We start from the raw sequence: 19,213 nt of genomic DNA on the forward strand, positions 1-19,213 counted from the left end.
TTCATAATATTCTTGTTTCTAGTTTTCGACTTTTCCACCTAGAAATGTTTCTTTAGCATTTGTTGTAAAGCTTGTTTGATGGTGCTGAATTCTCTTAGATTTTGCTTGTCTGTAAATCTTTTGATTTCTCTTTCAAATCTAAATGAGAGCCTTGCTAGCTAGAGTATTCTCAGTTGTAGGTTTTCCCCCTTCAAAAATCCTAAATAGGCATTCCTTTTGTAGCTCAGCAGTTAACAAACCCAAATAGGATCTATGAGGATTTGGGTGTGATCCCTGCCTTCACTCAGTGTGTTAAGCATATGACATTGCCATGAGCTGTGGTGTAGGTCACAGATACGGCTCAGTTCCTACATTGCTGTGGCTATGGCATAGGCTGGTAGCTGTAGCTCTAACTCAACCCCTAGCCTTGGAACTTCCCTATGCCCTAAAAAGAAAACAAAATCCTAAGTATATTATTCCATTCCCTTCTTGCCTGCAGTTTATGTTGAAAAATCAGCTGCTAACCTTATGAGAGTTAGCTTGCATATGATTTGTTGATTTTCCCTTGTTGCTTTTAATATCTTTCTATTTAATTTTTTTCAGTTTGGTTAGTATGTATGTATGGAGTTGTATTTCTATCCGGAAATGGGAGAAGAGTATAAATAGAGAATGGAAACTTTCAGAGTATTTACATAGTGCTGATTAAGTAAGGAATAGAAGATATGTAGAAACTCCATTCTGTATTTTCTCTAAATACCTTAAGATTGTAACTGTTTTGCTTCACTGATTAGTTAGTAATCACCATATCCCAGGCTGCAATAATAAAATGTCTTAGATTATTTGGCCTTATACCAAAATATTTATTTTTTGATGTTCTGAAGAATGGAATGTTGAAGAAAAAGGTGTCAGTAGACATTGTACATTATCAGTTTGCTGCTTCCTGGCTAGTAGGTAACTGCCATTGCATATGGCCTTTCCTGTTTGAATACCCATGTAAAAAAAAAGCCTCTTGTCCCTTTTCTTCTTATAAGTGCACATATCCCATTGTAAAAGGCTGCCCTCATGACTTAATCTAACCCTAACATCCTCCCAAAGGTTCACTCCAAACACTACCACATTGGAAGTTAATGTGTCAACATGAGATTTGTGGGAAGCCAACATTCAGTACTTAATAAAGATTTGCATCATCATATTATAGCTCAAGGAATTCCCTGTATATGAAAATTCTTTGAAATGATGGTCTTAAAGTTTATCCAACCAATTAATTAGTTTTTGTAATTCACAGATGTATTTCCCATTAACCTTCTTGACATGATGCAATGGGATTTTGATTGACTTTCAACACTATGGGTCATGTTTTCCAAGACACTTTTATAAAAGTGTGCACAATACTTCATCCTTTGGAAAAGACACTTCATTAAAATCTAAATCCCACTGCCAAATTTATAGAGGAAAGTATAACCAAGAGTGGAAATCTTTAAAATATGTGCATAGAACTGTTTAAGTAGGGATTAAATGTGTATAAACTCCATGTTGACTGGTCTCTAATATATTGATTTTTAAAATATTTACTTATTATTTAGAAGAGTAATTTTCTAGTGTGGTCCAAAACCTATAGCATTAGCATTTGAAACAGAAATTCTCTTGGTAGAGCCTATTAATCTCTTTCCCTAAGCCCTCCAGGTGATTCTGGGCCTCACTATATTTTGAGAACCACTATATTAGAGAAAAATAACAATTTTTTAAAGTCTAGACTACAGAGGAGTTCACAGATACCTAATGGATGTGCTAATGATATTCTACTCTAGCTGGTCACAACACAGACCTAGAGATACTCTTCTAGTATTGGCTAGTGTTTATTTTCACTTGACTCCTAAGTTTGTTGATTCTTTGACAGAGTTTAATATTGTTAGCAACTCCTAATAGCACAAGGTATTGTTAAATGATGAGAAAATAAGGTTTATCCATGTGCATAAAGAGAGATGAACTATGAATTCTCTTAAATTTCAAGGTTAAAACATTGATACACCTTCATAATAAAGAATATTTTTATTATATTGTTAGTATTGCAAAGGGGAGAATTTCATCTAATATCAGTAGTGTTCTAGATGGTTAGATAATTGTAACTTTGAAACAACATTCTTTCATCTTAATAACATTAAATAGTTTATATGTCATTTCATTGTTTCTTTTTAAAAAATATATCTACAATATCTTCTAAAATGTGGGCTTTATACAGTTTATATTTTATATCTTTCCCAACCATCCACCAAAATGATATACATGATATACAAAAATACATCTATACAAAAAAAATCTTTAACAGAAATAAAAATGGGAGCACATCAGTGAAGAGACACTTTAGTGAATTTTGCAAGGCATAGATTAATGTGAACTTTGGGAATACACATTAAAACCTCTTATCCATAACGCATTGTAACACATATTACTGATTTCTTTATATTACAAATTTTTTTTTAGTTCTCAGAAGAGTGAGACCATGTCCTTCCTATTCTGCCATTTCTCTCTTCCCCATGCCCGTTCTAAATTAGTCCTTCAATCTAAACTCTTAGTTTACAGAATTAGTACAGATATTCATATTACGCAACAACAAAGAAACAGGTGGAAATGATCTCAAAAGGCACTATAGAGAGTGAGAGGCAACTCACTCCTTCAGATCCTCATATAAGCACACTGAGTTAAGAGCATCCTCTTATCATTTGGCCTGACCATGTTTTCCTCATGTCTTTCCTATTCTGTTTATTCCTCTTTGTGACATGAGCATTGAATCTGCAGGAAGTGAGATTTACCATGTCCCAAATAAAGTAAAATGAAAGGCCTTTTGATGGTTGACAGAGTTCTTATGATTTGACCCTGTTTATTCAAACACAAATATGCCTATTATTTGGAGGTAAATGTGATATGAGTCTCCAGGCTGTACAGCAGTTTACTATCAAGTACCTCAAACTCAAGTGCCTTTCTGATTACAACACTATTGTGCTGCTTATTAAATATATATATAAAGCCACATTGAAGATTTTGCACACATGTAAATATTTTAATTTTAATTTCTGCTTTAGTTAATTTAGAATGATATGACATGATAAAATTCCATGTATTTTTATGATATAAATATTTAAAACATTTATTACTAAAGATAATTCATTAAAACAATAAGTCAATTATGAATCCAAGAAAATTTGCACAATAGTCAACACATAGCACCATGTAATTGGCCTCATTTTGTGTTGTTTTCATGTAAGGGAACACATTAGTATCAGATACAAGTATTTCTCTTTAACGTTTTCCTCAGTGAATCTATGACACTCTTATTTCTCAGGCTGTAGATAATTGGATTTATGAAAGGAATTATAACAGTATAAAATAGAGAGTCAATCATATCTTGTTCACCTGCTTGTTCAGACCCAGGGCGAACGTACATGAAGAGAAGAGGTCCATAGTATAAAGAGACAGATAGAAGGTGGGCTCCACAGGTGGAGAAGGCCTTCCTTATGCCTTGTAAAGATTTCTTTTTTAAAATTGTGAATAGAACTTGTGTATAAGAGACCAGAACAGTGAGAATCGTAAACACCTGAATTGAACCAGAGAAAACGAATATCATCAGAGCATTAATAGAAGGATCAGTACAAGAAATTTTAAACAATGGCATGATGTCACAATAAAAATGATGAATTACGTTGGAATTACAGAAGGTTAATCTGAATAAAAAACCTGTATGAATTAAGGCATGAAGAAGACCACCTACGAATGATGAGATGAGCATTCTCATGCATAGTCTATTGGTCATAATCATTGGATAAAGTAACGGGTTGCAAATGGCTACACAGCGGTCATACGCCATTGTTGCCAGCAGAAAACATTCTGTGGTTGCACTGACTACAAAGGAAAAACATTGTGTCATGCATTCAGAGAGAGAGATCATCTTACTCTTGGTGAGGATGTTGACCAGCATCCTGGGGGTCACTGTGGAGGATAGCCAAGTATCCACAAAAGCCAAGTTCCCAAGAAATAAGTACATGGGAATATGAAGTTGAAGGTCATTGCAGATGAGAGCAATCAGACCAAGATTCCCCATGATGGTGATGATGTATATAACTAAGAACAACAAGAACAGGGGAATTTTACATTCCTGTTGATATGTAAGTCCTGTGAGAACAAACTCTGTCAGCTCTGTTGCATTTTTTGTTTCCATATTCTTAAATGATGTTCTCTGAAATAAAATGTAGCAAGTGTAAAAAGGACAGTCATCAACCATTTAAAAGAGAAAATGTGATAAGGATAATTGAAATAAAGCCATACACTAGCTTGAATGCCCTTTATTATATTTACCCTTAGAAAAATATGAAAAGTGTTTGTGTAAATTATTGTATTGGAAAAATACAATTATTTTATTTCAAAATATGTCCAGGAATTAACAAGTATTGCAGAAAGAAGAAAGAAATAGTGAACATGAGCGAATTTTTGTGGAAACTATTGAAGGAGATAGAGAAATCCTTGTCTAGGTTACGGATGTAGTGTTAAAACTAGAAGGTTAAAAAAGGAACCCTATTACGCTGTTGGGGGGAATGTAAATTGGTACAACCACTGTGTAAAACAGTATGGAGATTACTCAGAAAATTAAAATTGAACTACCATTTTAACCAGCAATCCCACTCCTGGGCATCTATCCAGAGGAAACCATGACTCAACAAGACACATGTACTCCAATGTTCATTGAAGCACTCTGTACAATAGCCAACACATGGAAACAACCTAAATGTCCATCAGCAGAGGAGTGGATCAAGAAGAGGTGATACATATACACAATGGAATATTACTCAACCATTAAAAGGAAAGAAATAATGGCATTTGCATCAACATGGATGGACCTATAAACTATCATGCCAAGTGAAGTCATTCAATGAGACACCAACATCAAATGCTATCACTTACATGTGGAATCTAAAAAAAAAAAAAGACACAATGAACTTCTTTGCAGAACAGGTACTGACTCACAGACTTTGAAAAACTTATGGTTTATAAATGAGACAGTTGGGGGGGAAGATGCGCTGAGGGTTTGGGATGGAAATGTTATAAAATTGGGTTGTGATGATCATTGCACACCTATAAATGTAATAAAATGCACTGAGTAATTTAAAAACATTTATAAAAGAAAGAACAAAAACTAGAGATGTTAGAGGGACATGGATTACAAAATGAATTGACTGCCAAGTGAAAGATCTTGAATTTTATTCTTTAAGAAATAGACAAACACTGAAACTTTTACAAGTAGTGGCTTAACAACTCATTTTGTTAAAATAAATATTGGTCATAGAATAGGCTTCAAGGTGAAGAACGTGGTATCAGAAATACTAATTGGGAGGCTAGACTTTTACCCAGTGATTCCCAAATCAGTGTATGTATCAGAAAAGTCCTGGGGAATTTTGGCACAAAATATAAATTTGGAAGAATTATATAGTAATTGATTCAGTAGGTCATAAATGACATCTAGTAATATATATTTATAAATGATCCCCAGGTAATTAAAATATATCTGATGTTCTTAGTACATGTGTGATAGGACATTGGGATTTTGGAGGAAGGCAAAGAGGTAGGGCAAAGTAATTCAGAATTTAGAGTCACTAGGACCTGGTGATACATTAGATATGAAGGGTTGGTTGGTAAAAGTGAAAGAGTCCCTTGGTGTCTGGGTAGACCATATGAAAATTTTTGATTGAAAACTCAGATGCAGTGGCCACTTTTAGCTAGGAACATCCTCTGAACATCAAAGTGACATACAATTAGCAATATAGTTATATAAGTGTTTCATAGAAATAATGACTTAGAAATTATTGCAATGGCTAGCATGTAGTATGTATGATATATGCAATGCACAGTGTGAATAAGGTAAAAAGAAGAAAGTAAAGTAAATAAATGTGAGTAGTGGAAATGTTATGTTAAAATTTATATACATCATTTATTAGATGGATAACATCTCCCTCTTTTCTGCCACATGATTCTTGGGTGTACACATAACACTGTCATTTCCTCTAGAACCAAAATTCTGATTACTGACTTTCCCATTCCCTTGTATCTAGAGTGAGGAGACCACATCTAAGGTTAGCCACTCAAACTCACCTACAGTGGATTTGAAATATGAAGAGGAGAGAAAGAGGTCAAATGTGAACATAGAGATTTGGGTTGCAAAATAACTAAGCAAGCAATATCATGACACCAAAATGCATCCTGTGCCCACAACAATGGCATTGTGAGTGTGAGCTGTGGCATTCAAGTTTAGCAGCAATGATAACAGCTGTATTGAGTGAAAGCTGGGACATAATTTTGGGTGTTGGCTGTCTGATATTTTTCTTTGTGTTCTGCCCATTTCTCTAGTGGGTTTCTCAAGCTTCTCTAGCATTTTTTCGTTAGAGAAAATTCTCTTTAACTCCTGTGGTCTTGCAACCAAGAGCTATGGATCACACAAGAGGAGAAAAAGAAAACCAGAAAAGCCATTGAGAAGAGAGACCAGAGAAGCAGAAGGGAATTGGAAAGCTGAGTGTTGGGAACTTAGAGGAAGATACTCTAGAAGGACATAGAAAAACACAGTGCTTAAAGCAAAATAAATTCCCTGGGAGGATAAGAAGTGAATAGAGAAAACAGAGTGTAGGGTTTAAGAGACTTTTAGTGGCTTTAGTGAGAGTGGTTTCCATTTTGTGATAGAGTTGAGGTCCGAGAATAGTGAGAAGTGAATGGGAAGGAAGTGCACTATAGCAATGAGGAGAATGAAATAGTATCTGAGATGTGGAGATCAGATGTGAATTTCTTGTCTTGAGAAACAATGTCATGAAAATTGTCAATGGGGCAAAGGTGGGCATTGAGAGGAGAAAATATGAACCAGTAGAATGGGAAATATTATGAGTGAAAAGGAAGCATGAAGCAAGAAGCAAAGAAAGGACATAGATAATTATAAGAAAGATTAGGCAATAAAGAGAGGGGAGGAATTACCAGAGAGTCTTAGATGAAATAAGGGAAAAACTTATTATTTGTCTTAACTCTGGTTTTCACTAAAAATCATCAGCACTGGGAATCCTTTCTTTTTATTTTATTAAAAATCATAAGTTTATTTTTTACATTAAATTTGTATATGGAATAGAGACTTTCATTTTAATTTTACTTTATGCATTTGTATTGTTATTAAATACACTACAACTGCCTAGTAGCTTTGTTGTAACTGTGATGAGAGCTGACTTTCTCTAGAAATGTTGCTGTGTTTACTGGACAGCTTTTGCTTTTCTACCAGTGTGATAGCAGAAAACAATTGAGCCAAAGACTGGAACTTGATACAGGCAGTAGAAATAATCAATGCCAATAATTGTAGTTGTTAAATTTACATTTATTTGGAATCAGCTTTCTTCCATGCATTCCCAAAACTAAATAAAAATTTTCAATTTGATGTGTAAGTACTTATTAAGTCATAATGGTGAACAGAGTACTGGAGAAACATTTTTTGAATTTTTCAATATGTATTTTTTCATGAAATTATTGTCAGAAGTGGGTTAATAAATAGACATTATTATTTAATTGATTTATCTTAAAATTTAATCAGAGAGTGTAGTTAATTAAATGGAATAAGTATTTTGAACACAATTATCAGAAATATTTATTTTCCAGGAAACAAGACCTAAATCACAAAGCCCACTTTTAATTTCTTTAACAATCCAGTTCACCAAAAAGTATCCTGGAGGCATTATAATTATTCTAACGAGATAACTATATATCATTAAAGAATACAGTGCAATCTTACAGTTATTTTGCTTATCCAGATTTTACTCACAATACTAAAATAAATGGATGATTCAACACTTGTTTCCTATTTTCAATATCACATAAACTAAATCAAAATTATTATGCACCTAATAGTATTTTTACTTTTATATAGTATTTTAATAGGATATAGTATCTTAACATTCAATAAAATAATAAATATTATACAAATAATTCTTTCTTACCAATATCTGTTAAGAAATCATTGAGATCTTTTCAGTGTTCAGTTGTCTGAAGTAGAAAATAGTACGAGAGCACAGCAATGACAATAACACAGGCACACTGTGTTTGTTCTTTTGCACGCTGATTCATTTTGGAGGCTTTATTTTCCAAGCTTGGGAAAATGTTGTTTATATGAATTTGTTTTGACTACAGAGTCAGTTGTACAACTGTGTTCTTTTGCCAGAGAGGAAGGAGGAAAGTGCGGAAAGTCCCCTGATAATGCCGAAGACTCCCTTTAGGACAATACTAAAATTTTCTACTGGGCATTATGTACTTGGACATATATGAGGAATCCAGGCTATTCCACAGGGCATTACAGACTCTGAAATTATAAACATCAAATAGTTGTTGACATTTCAGCTTTAACAATTGAAATTGGAGTGCTTTCCCACAGATGACATTTCTGACATATTTATGCAAACTCCAGTTTATCTCTCAATTTTGATACTTCTCAGTGCTTTGCTCAGGATGGTCTGGTTTAGCTAATCATGCTTGATTATCATGAGGTTAAAGTTCTAACGCCCTTCCGGAGCCAACCCCAAGAAAGTTGTCCTCTTCATGGAAACTGTAGCTCACATGCAGACCTACACATAACTCCCCACTTTACAATGAAATCCTATGAGAAGTATTACTAAGAAAAAATCAGGGAGAGGAGCAAAGGAAAACACAAAACAAGGGACACAGTAGGAGAGAAGCTAAATTAGTGCTTCTCAAACTTTAATCCATGTGACTTGCTTGGAGATTTTCTTAAGATGCAGATCATTTCATTAAGTCAAGAATGGGATTCAAGGTCTTCATTTCCAGCAAGGTGATACCTCTGGATATTTGCCATCCTCAGGGTCTTCCATCATTGTCAGACCCAGCTTATCAGAGAGCAAGGTCATTAAAGAAACCAACCAAAAAAAAAAGTGAAAATGTAGTTGGCATGCAAATAGGAGCCAGGTTGAACAAGGGAGGCCAGCATGCATGCAATTATACAGGATCTGGAGGCTACATCAGAAATGTTTTTCTTACTCCAACTGAAAGGTAAACTATTGAGAAATTTTGAACATAGTGGCCATATGTTCAGATTTGACTTTAATTACTAAGAGAGAAGTTGTTATTGAACATTCATTGAGAAATATAATGGCATTATTTATGTAAAACTAGTGTAATATGAAAAAAGTCATATTTTGGTTTGAATCTGAAAAATAGAAAAATGTTTATACTTTGATCTATTGTCAGAAGGGGGAAAGCACAGGACATAGACTTTGGTACACTCGCTGATCAGTTATACTGTGTTCTTAGAATTGTGTTAGTGAACCGGAAAAAAAGGCATGGAAAAAACACTACAGATGAAAGATAAGTCACTGAAAACTCATCAAGTGGATGGAGTAAGTAGAGTAATGTGTATTATAGTAGATTCAACATAACCCAAACGATGTAAATGTACTGTTCCTGTCAGTTTTGTGTAATTATCTTTTAATTAATTTTGCTGCCTATGGATGAGTACAGAAGCCTGCATTGCTACTTTCAGTATGAGTAGTCTTTTCAATTTTAGTCATTTTAATAAGTGGGTCACATTGACACATTGTGCTGTTCCTTTGCCTTTCCCCAGTATAAATATATAGAGCATAGTTTTCTGTTATTTAACATATACAATATAGCTTGTTTAGTGAAATTTGTTCAAAGGCTTTGCCCATTTTTAATCAAGTTGTATATTTGCTTATTATAGAGTTTTGAGAATGTTCCATACATCCTGATATAATGCTTTTATAAAATATGTGAGTTGCACATATTTTCTCTAGGATTTTTATTTCTTTCCCTCCCAAAAGATATCACACAGATTCACCAATTGATTGGACCTAGTGAGCAAGAAATATCAACTCCTGTAGACTTATTGGTAGACATTTGCAGCAAGAAGGTGAAAAATGCTTCTATCAAAAATCCAGGACCATTTAACTCAGTGAAATTTCTAGAGGTTCACTAGTTTGGGTGATGGGGATATATACCTTCTAAGGCGAAGGATAATATTTTGCATCTGGTCCCTCATACAACTAAAAAGAACCACAACACCTGGTGAGCCCCTGTGGATTTTAGGGCAACACCATTGGTATTTGGGTGTTCTATTCCAACCCATTTACCAAGTATCCAGCTAAGCTGCTAGATTTAAGTGGGGCTCAAAAGAGGAGAAAGATTTGCCAAAAGTCTAGGCTGCAGTGCAAGTTGTTCTGCCACTTGAGTCACAGGATCCAGCATAGAGAGTGGTGCTCAGAGTGGTATTCAAAGCTAGGGATGCTGCTTGGTGCCTTTGTCAGGTCTGTATAAGTATAAAACCTGACACACTCTTAGGTCTGGAGCAAAGCCCTGCCATCCACTGCAGATAACTCACTCTTCCCTGTGTGGGAAATGACTTTTGGCCTGCTACTGAGCCTTATTAGAGACTGAATGATTAACCATGGGCCACCAGTTTTCCCTGTGATCAGAGCTGCTTTCATGATGTTGGTGTTATATGACCCACCAAGCTATAAAATTGGCAGGACAAAGCCACGCCTTTATCAAGTGGAAGTGGTATGGACATACTCTGGACTGAGCAAGCCCTGAGGGTACCAGTAAGTTTCTTGAAGCAGTGGTCCAAGTGCCCACAGTCCCCATACCTGCTAAACTGGCTTCTCTAACCCAGCCTATACTATTGCCTCATAGTGGGGTGGGGAGCATTCTATATAATAAATAGATAGAGGAAGGTATTACCTGGACCTGATTTACCAATGATTCTGTACCACATGACAATACCACCTGAGGGTGGACAACTAAAGAAGATGTACTCTATCTTCTTTGTTCATTCCTCTGTAGATGGACTCCTAGGTTGCTTCTTAATCTTGACAATAAGGAGTTCATGGAGTTTATGGAGTTTGTGTGTCCTTCAAAAGAGTGTAGTGTTTTACTTTTCTTTGGATGTATACCCAAAAGTAGAATTTCTGTGTCATGTAGTAGTCTATATTTGTTTTTTTGCTTTTTCTTCAGGAAACTCCATAGTGTTTTCTGCAGTGACTGTACTAATTTACATTCTCATTAACAGTGTAAAAGGCTTCCCTTTTCTCCACATTCTCACTGAAGTTGTTTGTGGGGTTTTTTGGGGTTTTTTTGTTTGTTTGTTTGTTTGTTTTGTTTGTTTTTTTGTCCTTTCTATGGCCACACCCATGGCATTTGTAGGTTCCCAGGCTAAGGGTCTAATCAGAGGTGTAGCTGCCAGCCTACACCAGAGTCACAGCAACACAGGATCCAAGCCACATCTGCAGTCTACACCACAGCTCATGGCAAGGCCAGATACTTTCCCCACTGAGTGAAGCCAGGGATCAAACCCACAACCTCATGGTTCCCAGTCAGATTTGTTAACCACTGAGCCACAACAGGCACTCCTATTTGTGGTCTTTTAGATGATGGTCATTCTGACAGGTGTGAGGTGTTATCCCACTGTGCTTTGATTTGCATTTTTCTGATGATTAGCAATGTTGAACATCTTTCATATCCCTGTTAACCATTTGTACATCTGTTTAGAAAAGTGACTATTTAAGTCCTCTGCCATTTTTTTAATTTTTTTTCCACTGTGCAGCATGGGGACCCAGTTATACATACGTGTATCATAATTTTTCCTCCCATGTTGTGTTGCAATGTAAGTTTCTAGACACAATTCTCAATGCTGCACAGCAGGATCTCATTGTAAATCCATCCAAAGCAATAGTGGCATCCATTAACCCCAAGCTCCCAATCCCTCCCACTCCCTACCTCTCTCCCTGGGCAGCCACAAATCTATTCTCCAAGTCCACGATTTTCTTTTCTGTGGAAATGTACATTTGTGATGTATATTAAATTCCAGTTATAAGTGATATCATATGGTATTTGTCTTTCTCTTTCTGACTGATTTCACTCCGTATGAGAGTGTCTAGTTCCATCCATGTTGCTGCAAATGGCATTATTTTGTTCTTTTTTTGGCTGAGTAGTATTCCATTGTGTGTATATACCACATCCTCCTAGTCAATCATCTGTTGATGGATATTTGCACGAAAATAAAATCAAAATGGCTTAAAGACTTAAATGTAAGACAAGACACCATCAAACTCCTCTGCCATTTTTTAATATGATTGATGGTTTCTTTTGTTGCACAAGTTTTTAAGTTTAATTATGTACCATTTGCTTATTTTTTTGATAGTATAGGAACATTTTCTAATTTCTTTTACATGTAGCCATCCAGTTTTCTCAGCACAGGTTATTGAAGATATTATCTTTTTCCCATTGTAAATTCTTATCTCCAATAGATTAATTGGTATTCTTAAGTTCTTAAGCTTATTGCCTGGCTCTTGTTCTGTTCTGTTGATCTCTGTCTCTGTTTTTATGCTAGTACCATACTTGTTTGTTTACTGTTGCTTTCTAGTATAATCTGAAGTCAAGAAGTATGATACCATCTGCTTTGTTCTTTTTCAAGAATATTTGGGCTCTTCAGGATCTTTTATATTTCCATACAAATTTAAAATTTATTTGTTCTAATTCTGTGAAAAATGCCATTGGTATTTTGATCAGGGTTACCCAGAATATGTAGATTGCCTTGGGTAATATGGTCTCTTTAGTAATAATATTAATGTTTGGCCTGCTAGGGGGTGTGGTCGGGGCCCAGCATGTTCTAGGGCTCATTGCTGCTCCATGGTGGATGTAGCTGGGTATATATATATATGTATGTGTGTGTGTGTGTGTGTGTGTGTGTAAAGAAATAGAAACTATGAATTTTTTTTAAATCTCTGAGTTAAGGAAATGCATACACCTTCATAAGAAGAGTGTTTGGGGATCTAATATTTGTATTTCTGGTGTGTGGTTTTATCCAATATCACCAGTTTTCCTAGACAACTGGGTGGACCCAGCATTGTGTTAACATCTTCTACATCTATATATCCATTAAATAACATGTAAGTATTTTCATAGCTTATTTTTTAAAAGAAATACTTAGAAATTATCTTGCCTAAAGTATGCTTCACACTGATGTATTTACCTCTTTGCCAACATGGACTAAACTGACAAAAATAATGTATAAAATGAATAAATCTATGCCAGAAGTGAGAATGGGATCACATCAATGGACTAGGGATTTGGTAAATTTCTGGAAAGGGTAAAGTAGTTGGGATTATACTGAAGGACACATCAGAGCCAAGGAAGTAGACATGCACAAGAGCAGGCTGCCCAGGAATTCTGAGTGTCTGAGAAGACCCCCCAACCCTCTGCTCTATAGTAACCCATCCTAAACTAAGACAAGACAAATTACAAACCAAGCTTATACACTCAAAACTTGATGTCAGCATTATCATTCAAAGAACAGGCCAGTTTGAGATATAGATTTTATGATGGCAGAATAAATTCAAACTGGTACCTTTTATTATCAATCTAGATGTGAGATCATAACAATAAATGAGCAAGAAAAATCTGGGTGATTGAAAGGAAACCATTAGAACAATTGGCTTATTACATAGCAATAAAAATCAACAAACTACAGGCATATGCGATAACATGAATTCCCTGGGGTGAAAGAATAAAAGTAGATGGACTCTTTCCCAGTCACTCTCTCAAAGCTTGGGGGTATCACTTAGAGAAACAAAAAGAAGGCAGATTACCTAGTCTATTCTTATGACTCTTACCTTCAAACATACATAATAATGATATTTAAGTATTTATTTATTTTGTATCTTTGAAACAAACATCAAGTTAAACTATTTCTCCTTAATTTTGCATCCCATTCTCTCCAAGCAGCTAACTCTAGTGATCAGAACAACAGGAACTATTCACTTTGACTGTATATACTTGGAATTGTCACAAAAGAATCTTAAGAAGGTGAACTGCATTCAGCAGCCATGCCAGGTCCAGGAATCTCCTAGGGCTCATTAAAATATTGGAAAAGCCTGATGCACTCTTACTGAATTCTCTGTATTTTTACTGTTACATTTATTTCAATTCTGTTGGTACTCTCAAATACTTATCTAGACCCTCATGTGTATAAGCCACTCTGCTACACACCTCAAAAGCTAGAAAGAGTACTAGAACTTCTCAATTATAATCTGAAAGGGTTTGTTGACTGAAATAAGTATTATACAAATCCATTCGTGATCTAAAGAGAATAAATAAACCAGCAATGTTTCAAATGAGTGCACACTCTGATTCCCTTTAGGGTAATCTGGAAATGCGTAAATGCATCATTGAAGTTTTAACTTCTAAAATAGACCTTGAAGAAAGGGCACCACTTCAATTGTAAATGGATGTAGGGTATTTTCAGAGGGGTGGGTTGGTTCTCTGTGGAGAGACCTGTATAAGCAATAGGATGAACCTGAGTAGTGAGATGTGCCCAGAATGCTTTCACTAACTCATTTTTAATATAAGAACAGAGTTTATCAGGAGAAATGTAAAGGAATAGACTTCAGAGTAAAAACACTTTTTAATCTGAAAGAACTGTAAATTATGCCAGAAACAAAGGCTAGGTGAAGAAGATGGAGATAAATGGATACAGAGATGAGAGATATGAGATAGTGATGATAGATATAGATAGATATATAGATAGATAGATAGATAGATAGATAGATAGATAGATAGACAGACACATACATACATATAGATAGGTGATAATAGATATGTAAATATATAGATATATATCATGTAATCTGAATATACACATGAACAAATAAATATATCCTTAAGTATATATATACAAATCTAAATACAATACCATATGTCACAGTAGCAATGACAACCCATTAAAAGATATTTAAGAGCTATTTGATTTCATCTGAGTTGTTTTTACAAAGAACACTCTGGCAACTGTGTTGGGAAGTAAGAGTCAACCAAAGGGAGGGAACAACTGCAATTTTGCAAATCATGGAAATAGGAAGGTAGTTAGAAGGATGAGGATTTATGTGGCAACAGTAAGAATGTACCTAGATTCAGTAGTGAGAGAATAGAAGGGGTGAACCTGAAGATACTCCCCTCATTCTTCTTCGAATGTGGAGTGTGATGAAAATGAACATTTGAAGACTTTTATATACAGACCTTCAAACTATTTTTCATTTTCATGTTCTCCCCATCCACTCACTAAGCACTATGATAGCATCTTAACATTGTTTGAACTTTGGTAATGTGTATTTACAGATCATTGTTCTTAACCATACATTCTAATAAGCTTTACATTTTACTGATTTATCTTATTAGCTTCATTTTTTATCTAAGAGACTTACACATTTTCCCCCATGCTGCCATTTCTTTCTTCTTCTCTATGCCTCTCCAAATTAAACCCTCATTCTAATCTGTAAGGTTTATATTTAGTGACATTTTTCAGGTTGACATGCAGCATACAAATGCAGCTAAAAAGGATTTTTTAAAAAGTCATATACAAAAAGAGGCAATTCCCCTCATTCTTTTTCTCTAAAAATAGCACTAAGCTGAGAGCATCTTTTACTTTATAGCTCTTCCTCATTGTTTTATCTCTCATGTTACTGTTTATTTCTCTCTGTGCTGTGGAGTTGATCCCAAGAAGTAAAATTTACCTTGCCCCAAATCATGTGGACATTTTCATGGCTACCAGAATAAATCTTTCTGCTACATGGCTGTAGAAATATCAAACATATCACAAACAAGTCCCATTCAGAGGAACAGCACTACTTCAGTACTTCATCCATTTATACAGCCATGTTGAATAACATATGAGATTGTAAAATATTTTCTTTCTTGTTTGTGCTCCAATTATTTTAGTATGTTATAAAAAAAGATACGCAATAGTTTTAAGGAATTTATTAGGTACTGCCATCATAAATCATTAAAAAAATAAGGCGATGACACATACAAACACTTTGAACAATCATCAACACATAGCAACATTGAATCGGAACAATTTTGTGTTGTTTTAATAAAAAAAGAACAAATATTAGTATGAAATCTAAGCATTTCTCTTTAACATTCTTGTCAGTGAATCTACAACTTTCTTGTTTCTCAGGCTATAGATAATTGGATTTAAGAAAGGAATTATGACAGTGTAAAATAGAGAGTCCATCATATCTCGATCATTTTCTTGTGCAGATCCAGGCAGCACATACATGAAAAGAAGAGGCCCGTAGTATAAAGAGACAGATAGGAGGTGGGCTCCACAGGTGGAGAAGGCTTTCTTTATGCCTTGTAGAGACCTATTTTTAAGATTGTAAAGAGAACAGATGTATAGGAGACAAGAACAATGGAAATAGTGAATGCCTGGATTATCCCAGCAAAGATGAATACCATCAGATAGTTAATGGAAGGGTCAGTACAGGAAATCTTAAACAGTGGTATAATGTCATAGTAAAAGTGATGTATGATGATAGAATCACAAAAGGTTAATCTAAATAAAAAAGTATTATGAAGTATGGCATGGAAAAATCCACCTAAAAAAGATAAAACTAACAGCCAGATACATAGTCTATTGGTTATAATCACTGGATACTGTAGTGGTTTGCATATGGCCACATAGCGATCATATGCCATAGTTGCCAACAGAAAACATTCCGTGGTTGCACAGATTGCAAAGGAAAAAAATTGTATCTTACATTCAGAAAGGGAGATCATTTTACTCTTGGAAAAGAAATTGACCAGCATGTTGGGGGTCACTGTGGATGATAACCAAGCATCAACAAAGGCCAAGTTCCCAAGGAATAAGTACATGGGGATGTGAAGGTGAGGGTCATTGCAGATGAGAGCAATCAGACCAAGGTTTCCGATGAGAGTGATGAGGTATATAATCAAGAAGAGCAAGAACAGGGGGATTTGCCACTCTGACTGATACTTAAGTCCTGTGAGAACAAACTCTGTCAGTTCTGTTGCATTTTTTGTTTCCATGTGCTTAGTAGATGGCCTCTGAAACACAATGAAATAAATGGAAAGTGAATATCTAGCTATAATTTAAAAAAGAAAATTCAGTAAGGGTAATACAAATCGAACCATACCATAGCCTGAATGTCCTTATTTTATCTAATCTTACTAAAATAGATGAGAAGTTTTGAGGAAGTTATGTTGGAAAAATGCAATTAGTTTAGTTCAAAATATATACAGCCATGAACGTATATAAGGGAGAAAAAAGACATTCTGAACATGAGAAAATTTATGGTGAAAATACTGAAGGGGGTAAATCAATCTTGTTTCAACATGGATGTATCATCAAAGGAAAGATGTTAGAAGGACCTGGATTATAACATGAATTGACGCTACATGAAACTTTACTGAATTTTATTCCTTTGGCATATATGAATATTGAAAATTTTTGAAATAGGAGGTGGCATCATCAAGTGTTTTTTAATTAAATAGGTGTTTGCAGACAATAGCCTTCAGGGAAAATAACATGGTTTCAAAAATACTAATCAGGAAGCTGCAACTATAGTCCCATGATTCTAACACCAGATTACATATCAGAATCTTCTGGGGGAGGTTCTGGGACAAAATATAGATTCTGAGGTGTTATAAAAATTGATTTAGTAGATCATGAATGTAATCTAGTAGAATGCATTTTTAAAATTCTTCCTAGGTGATTAAAATATATATGAAACACTTATTCTCTGTGTGAATTTTTTTGGGACAATGAGGAATTAAAGATAACTGTTCAAATAAATCAGAACATAGAGTCATTTGAGCTGGAAAATATCAGATGTGAAGGGTGCTTAGGAAACAGAGAATCACTTGATGATTTAGTAGATCATCTATTAGTATGCATATTAAAAATGCTCCTAGGCGATTAAACTGTTGCAAAATTCTTATTTTCTGCGTGATTTATCTTTGGGATGATGAGGAACTAAAGATAATCATTCAAATAAATAAGAACAGAGTCACTTGCACTGGTGACATAGTAGATATGAAGGGGTGCTTACTAAAGAGAGAATCACTTGATGACTCAGTAGAAAGTCACTAAATATGGAGATGAAAACTCAGATGAAGTGGCAAGTTTTTGCAAGGAGCATTCCCCACATCCATGTGATACATCCTTAGCATTATGATTCCACAAGTGCTTAATAGGGATAATCATTTGGTAATCACTGAAGTGGATAAAAGCCAAGTATGTATATCCTACCCACTGGACAAAGTGCACAAAGTAAAGAGCAGGAAGGTATGAAAATGAACTTGAAGAAGTTATAGTAAAGACATTACCAATGGATACACATCATTTATTAGATAGATACCATGATTGTCTTTTCTACCACATTAGTCTTAATGGCAGACGAAAGCTGTCATCCACTGAACATGCCAAAAAGTCTAGAAACTGATTTTAATCTTGCACTGAGAGTGAGGGGACTAAATCTAGGGTGAGCAACTCAAACTCACCTAACTGGATTTGCAATATAAAGAGGGGAGAAAGAAGTCAAATGTGGACCAAAGAGATTTTTGGTTGCAAGTCAACCAGGCGTACAAGACACCAAAATGCATTCTGTGCCCAAGACAGTGGCATTGTCAATGTGAGTTGTGACATTTGAGATCAACTCTTATTGAGCTGGAGTTGGAACAAGATTTTGGGTTTTGGCTATCTAGTTTCATTCTGTGTGTCTTACCCACTTCACCAGTGAATTTCTCCAACTACCCCAGCATTTCCGTGTTTGAGCCAATTTCCATTCAGTTTACTCTTTGTGTCTTGAAACCCAGAGCTCTGGCTTACTCAAAAGGAGAAAAGGAAAGGCCAGAAAAAGCTACTGAGCAAAGTGATCAGAAAAGCAGGAGGGAATTGGAAAACTGAGACTTTAGACCTTAAAGAGAGGAATATTCAGGAAAGATAAGGCAAGTATAGTGCCTCAGGCAAAATAAATCTTCTGATGAGATAACAATGGAACAGAGATCACTGTGGGAAATAAGAGACACTCAGTGGCTTTAGTGAAAGCAGTTTGCATTTTCTGATAGAGTTGAAGTCATAGAATAATGAGAAATGAATAAGAAGAAAGTGGCACAGCAGTGAGAGAATGAAATAAAGTATCTCAGATGTGGAGGACAGATGTGGATTTCTTGTCTTGTAGAACAATGTCATGAAAGTTCTCAGAAAAGAGAGAGGCAGGCATTGAAAGGAAAGAGGATGAGGAATGTAATGGGAAATTTGGAAGGTTAAAAAAAAAGAAGAAGAAGACAAAGAAAAAAGGGGCCAGAGATAGGTAAGTGTAGGAAAGACAAGGCAATGAAGAGG

The 19,213-nt window shown here is 35.2% G+C and overlaps 1 protein-coding gene and 1 pseudogene across 1 annotated transcript; both read right to left on the reverse strand.

Annotated features, from left to right (window-relative positions):
* Nucleotides 3,234-4,584, reverse strand: LOC100514986 (olfactory receptor 5H8-like). Its single transcript, XM_003132727.4, has one exon. It carries the CDS (start codon nucleotides 4,253-4,255, stop codon nucleotides 3,257-3,259), a length of 999 nt encoding a protein of 332 aa, XP_003132775.3. The 5' UTR covers nucleotides 4,256-4,584; the 3' UTR covers nucleotides 3,234-3,256.
* On the reverse strand, nucleotides 15,968-16,896 carry LOC110256240 (annotated as a pseudogene).

This window comes from Sus scrofa, chromosome 13 (genome assembly GCF_000003025.6).
Source record: "Sus scrofa isolate TJ Tabasco breed Duroc chromosome 13, Sscrofa11.1, whole genome shotgun sequence".
NCBI classification, from domain to species: Eukaryota; Metazoa; Chordata; class Mammalia; order Artiodactyla; family Suidae; genus Sus; species Sus scrofa.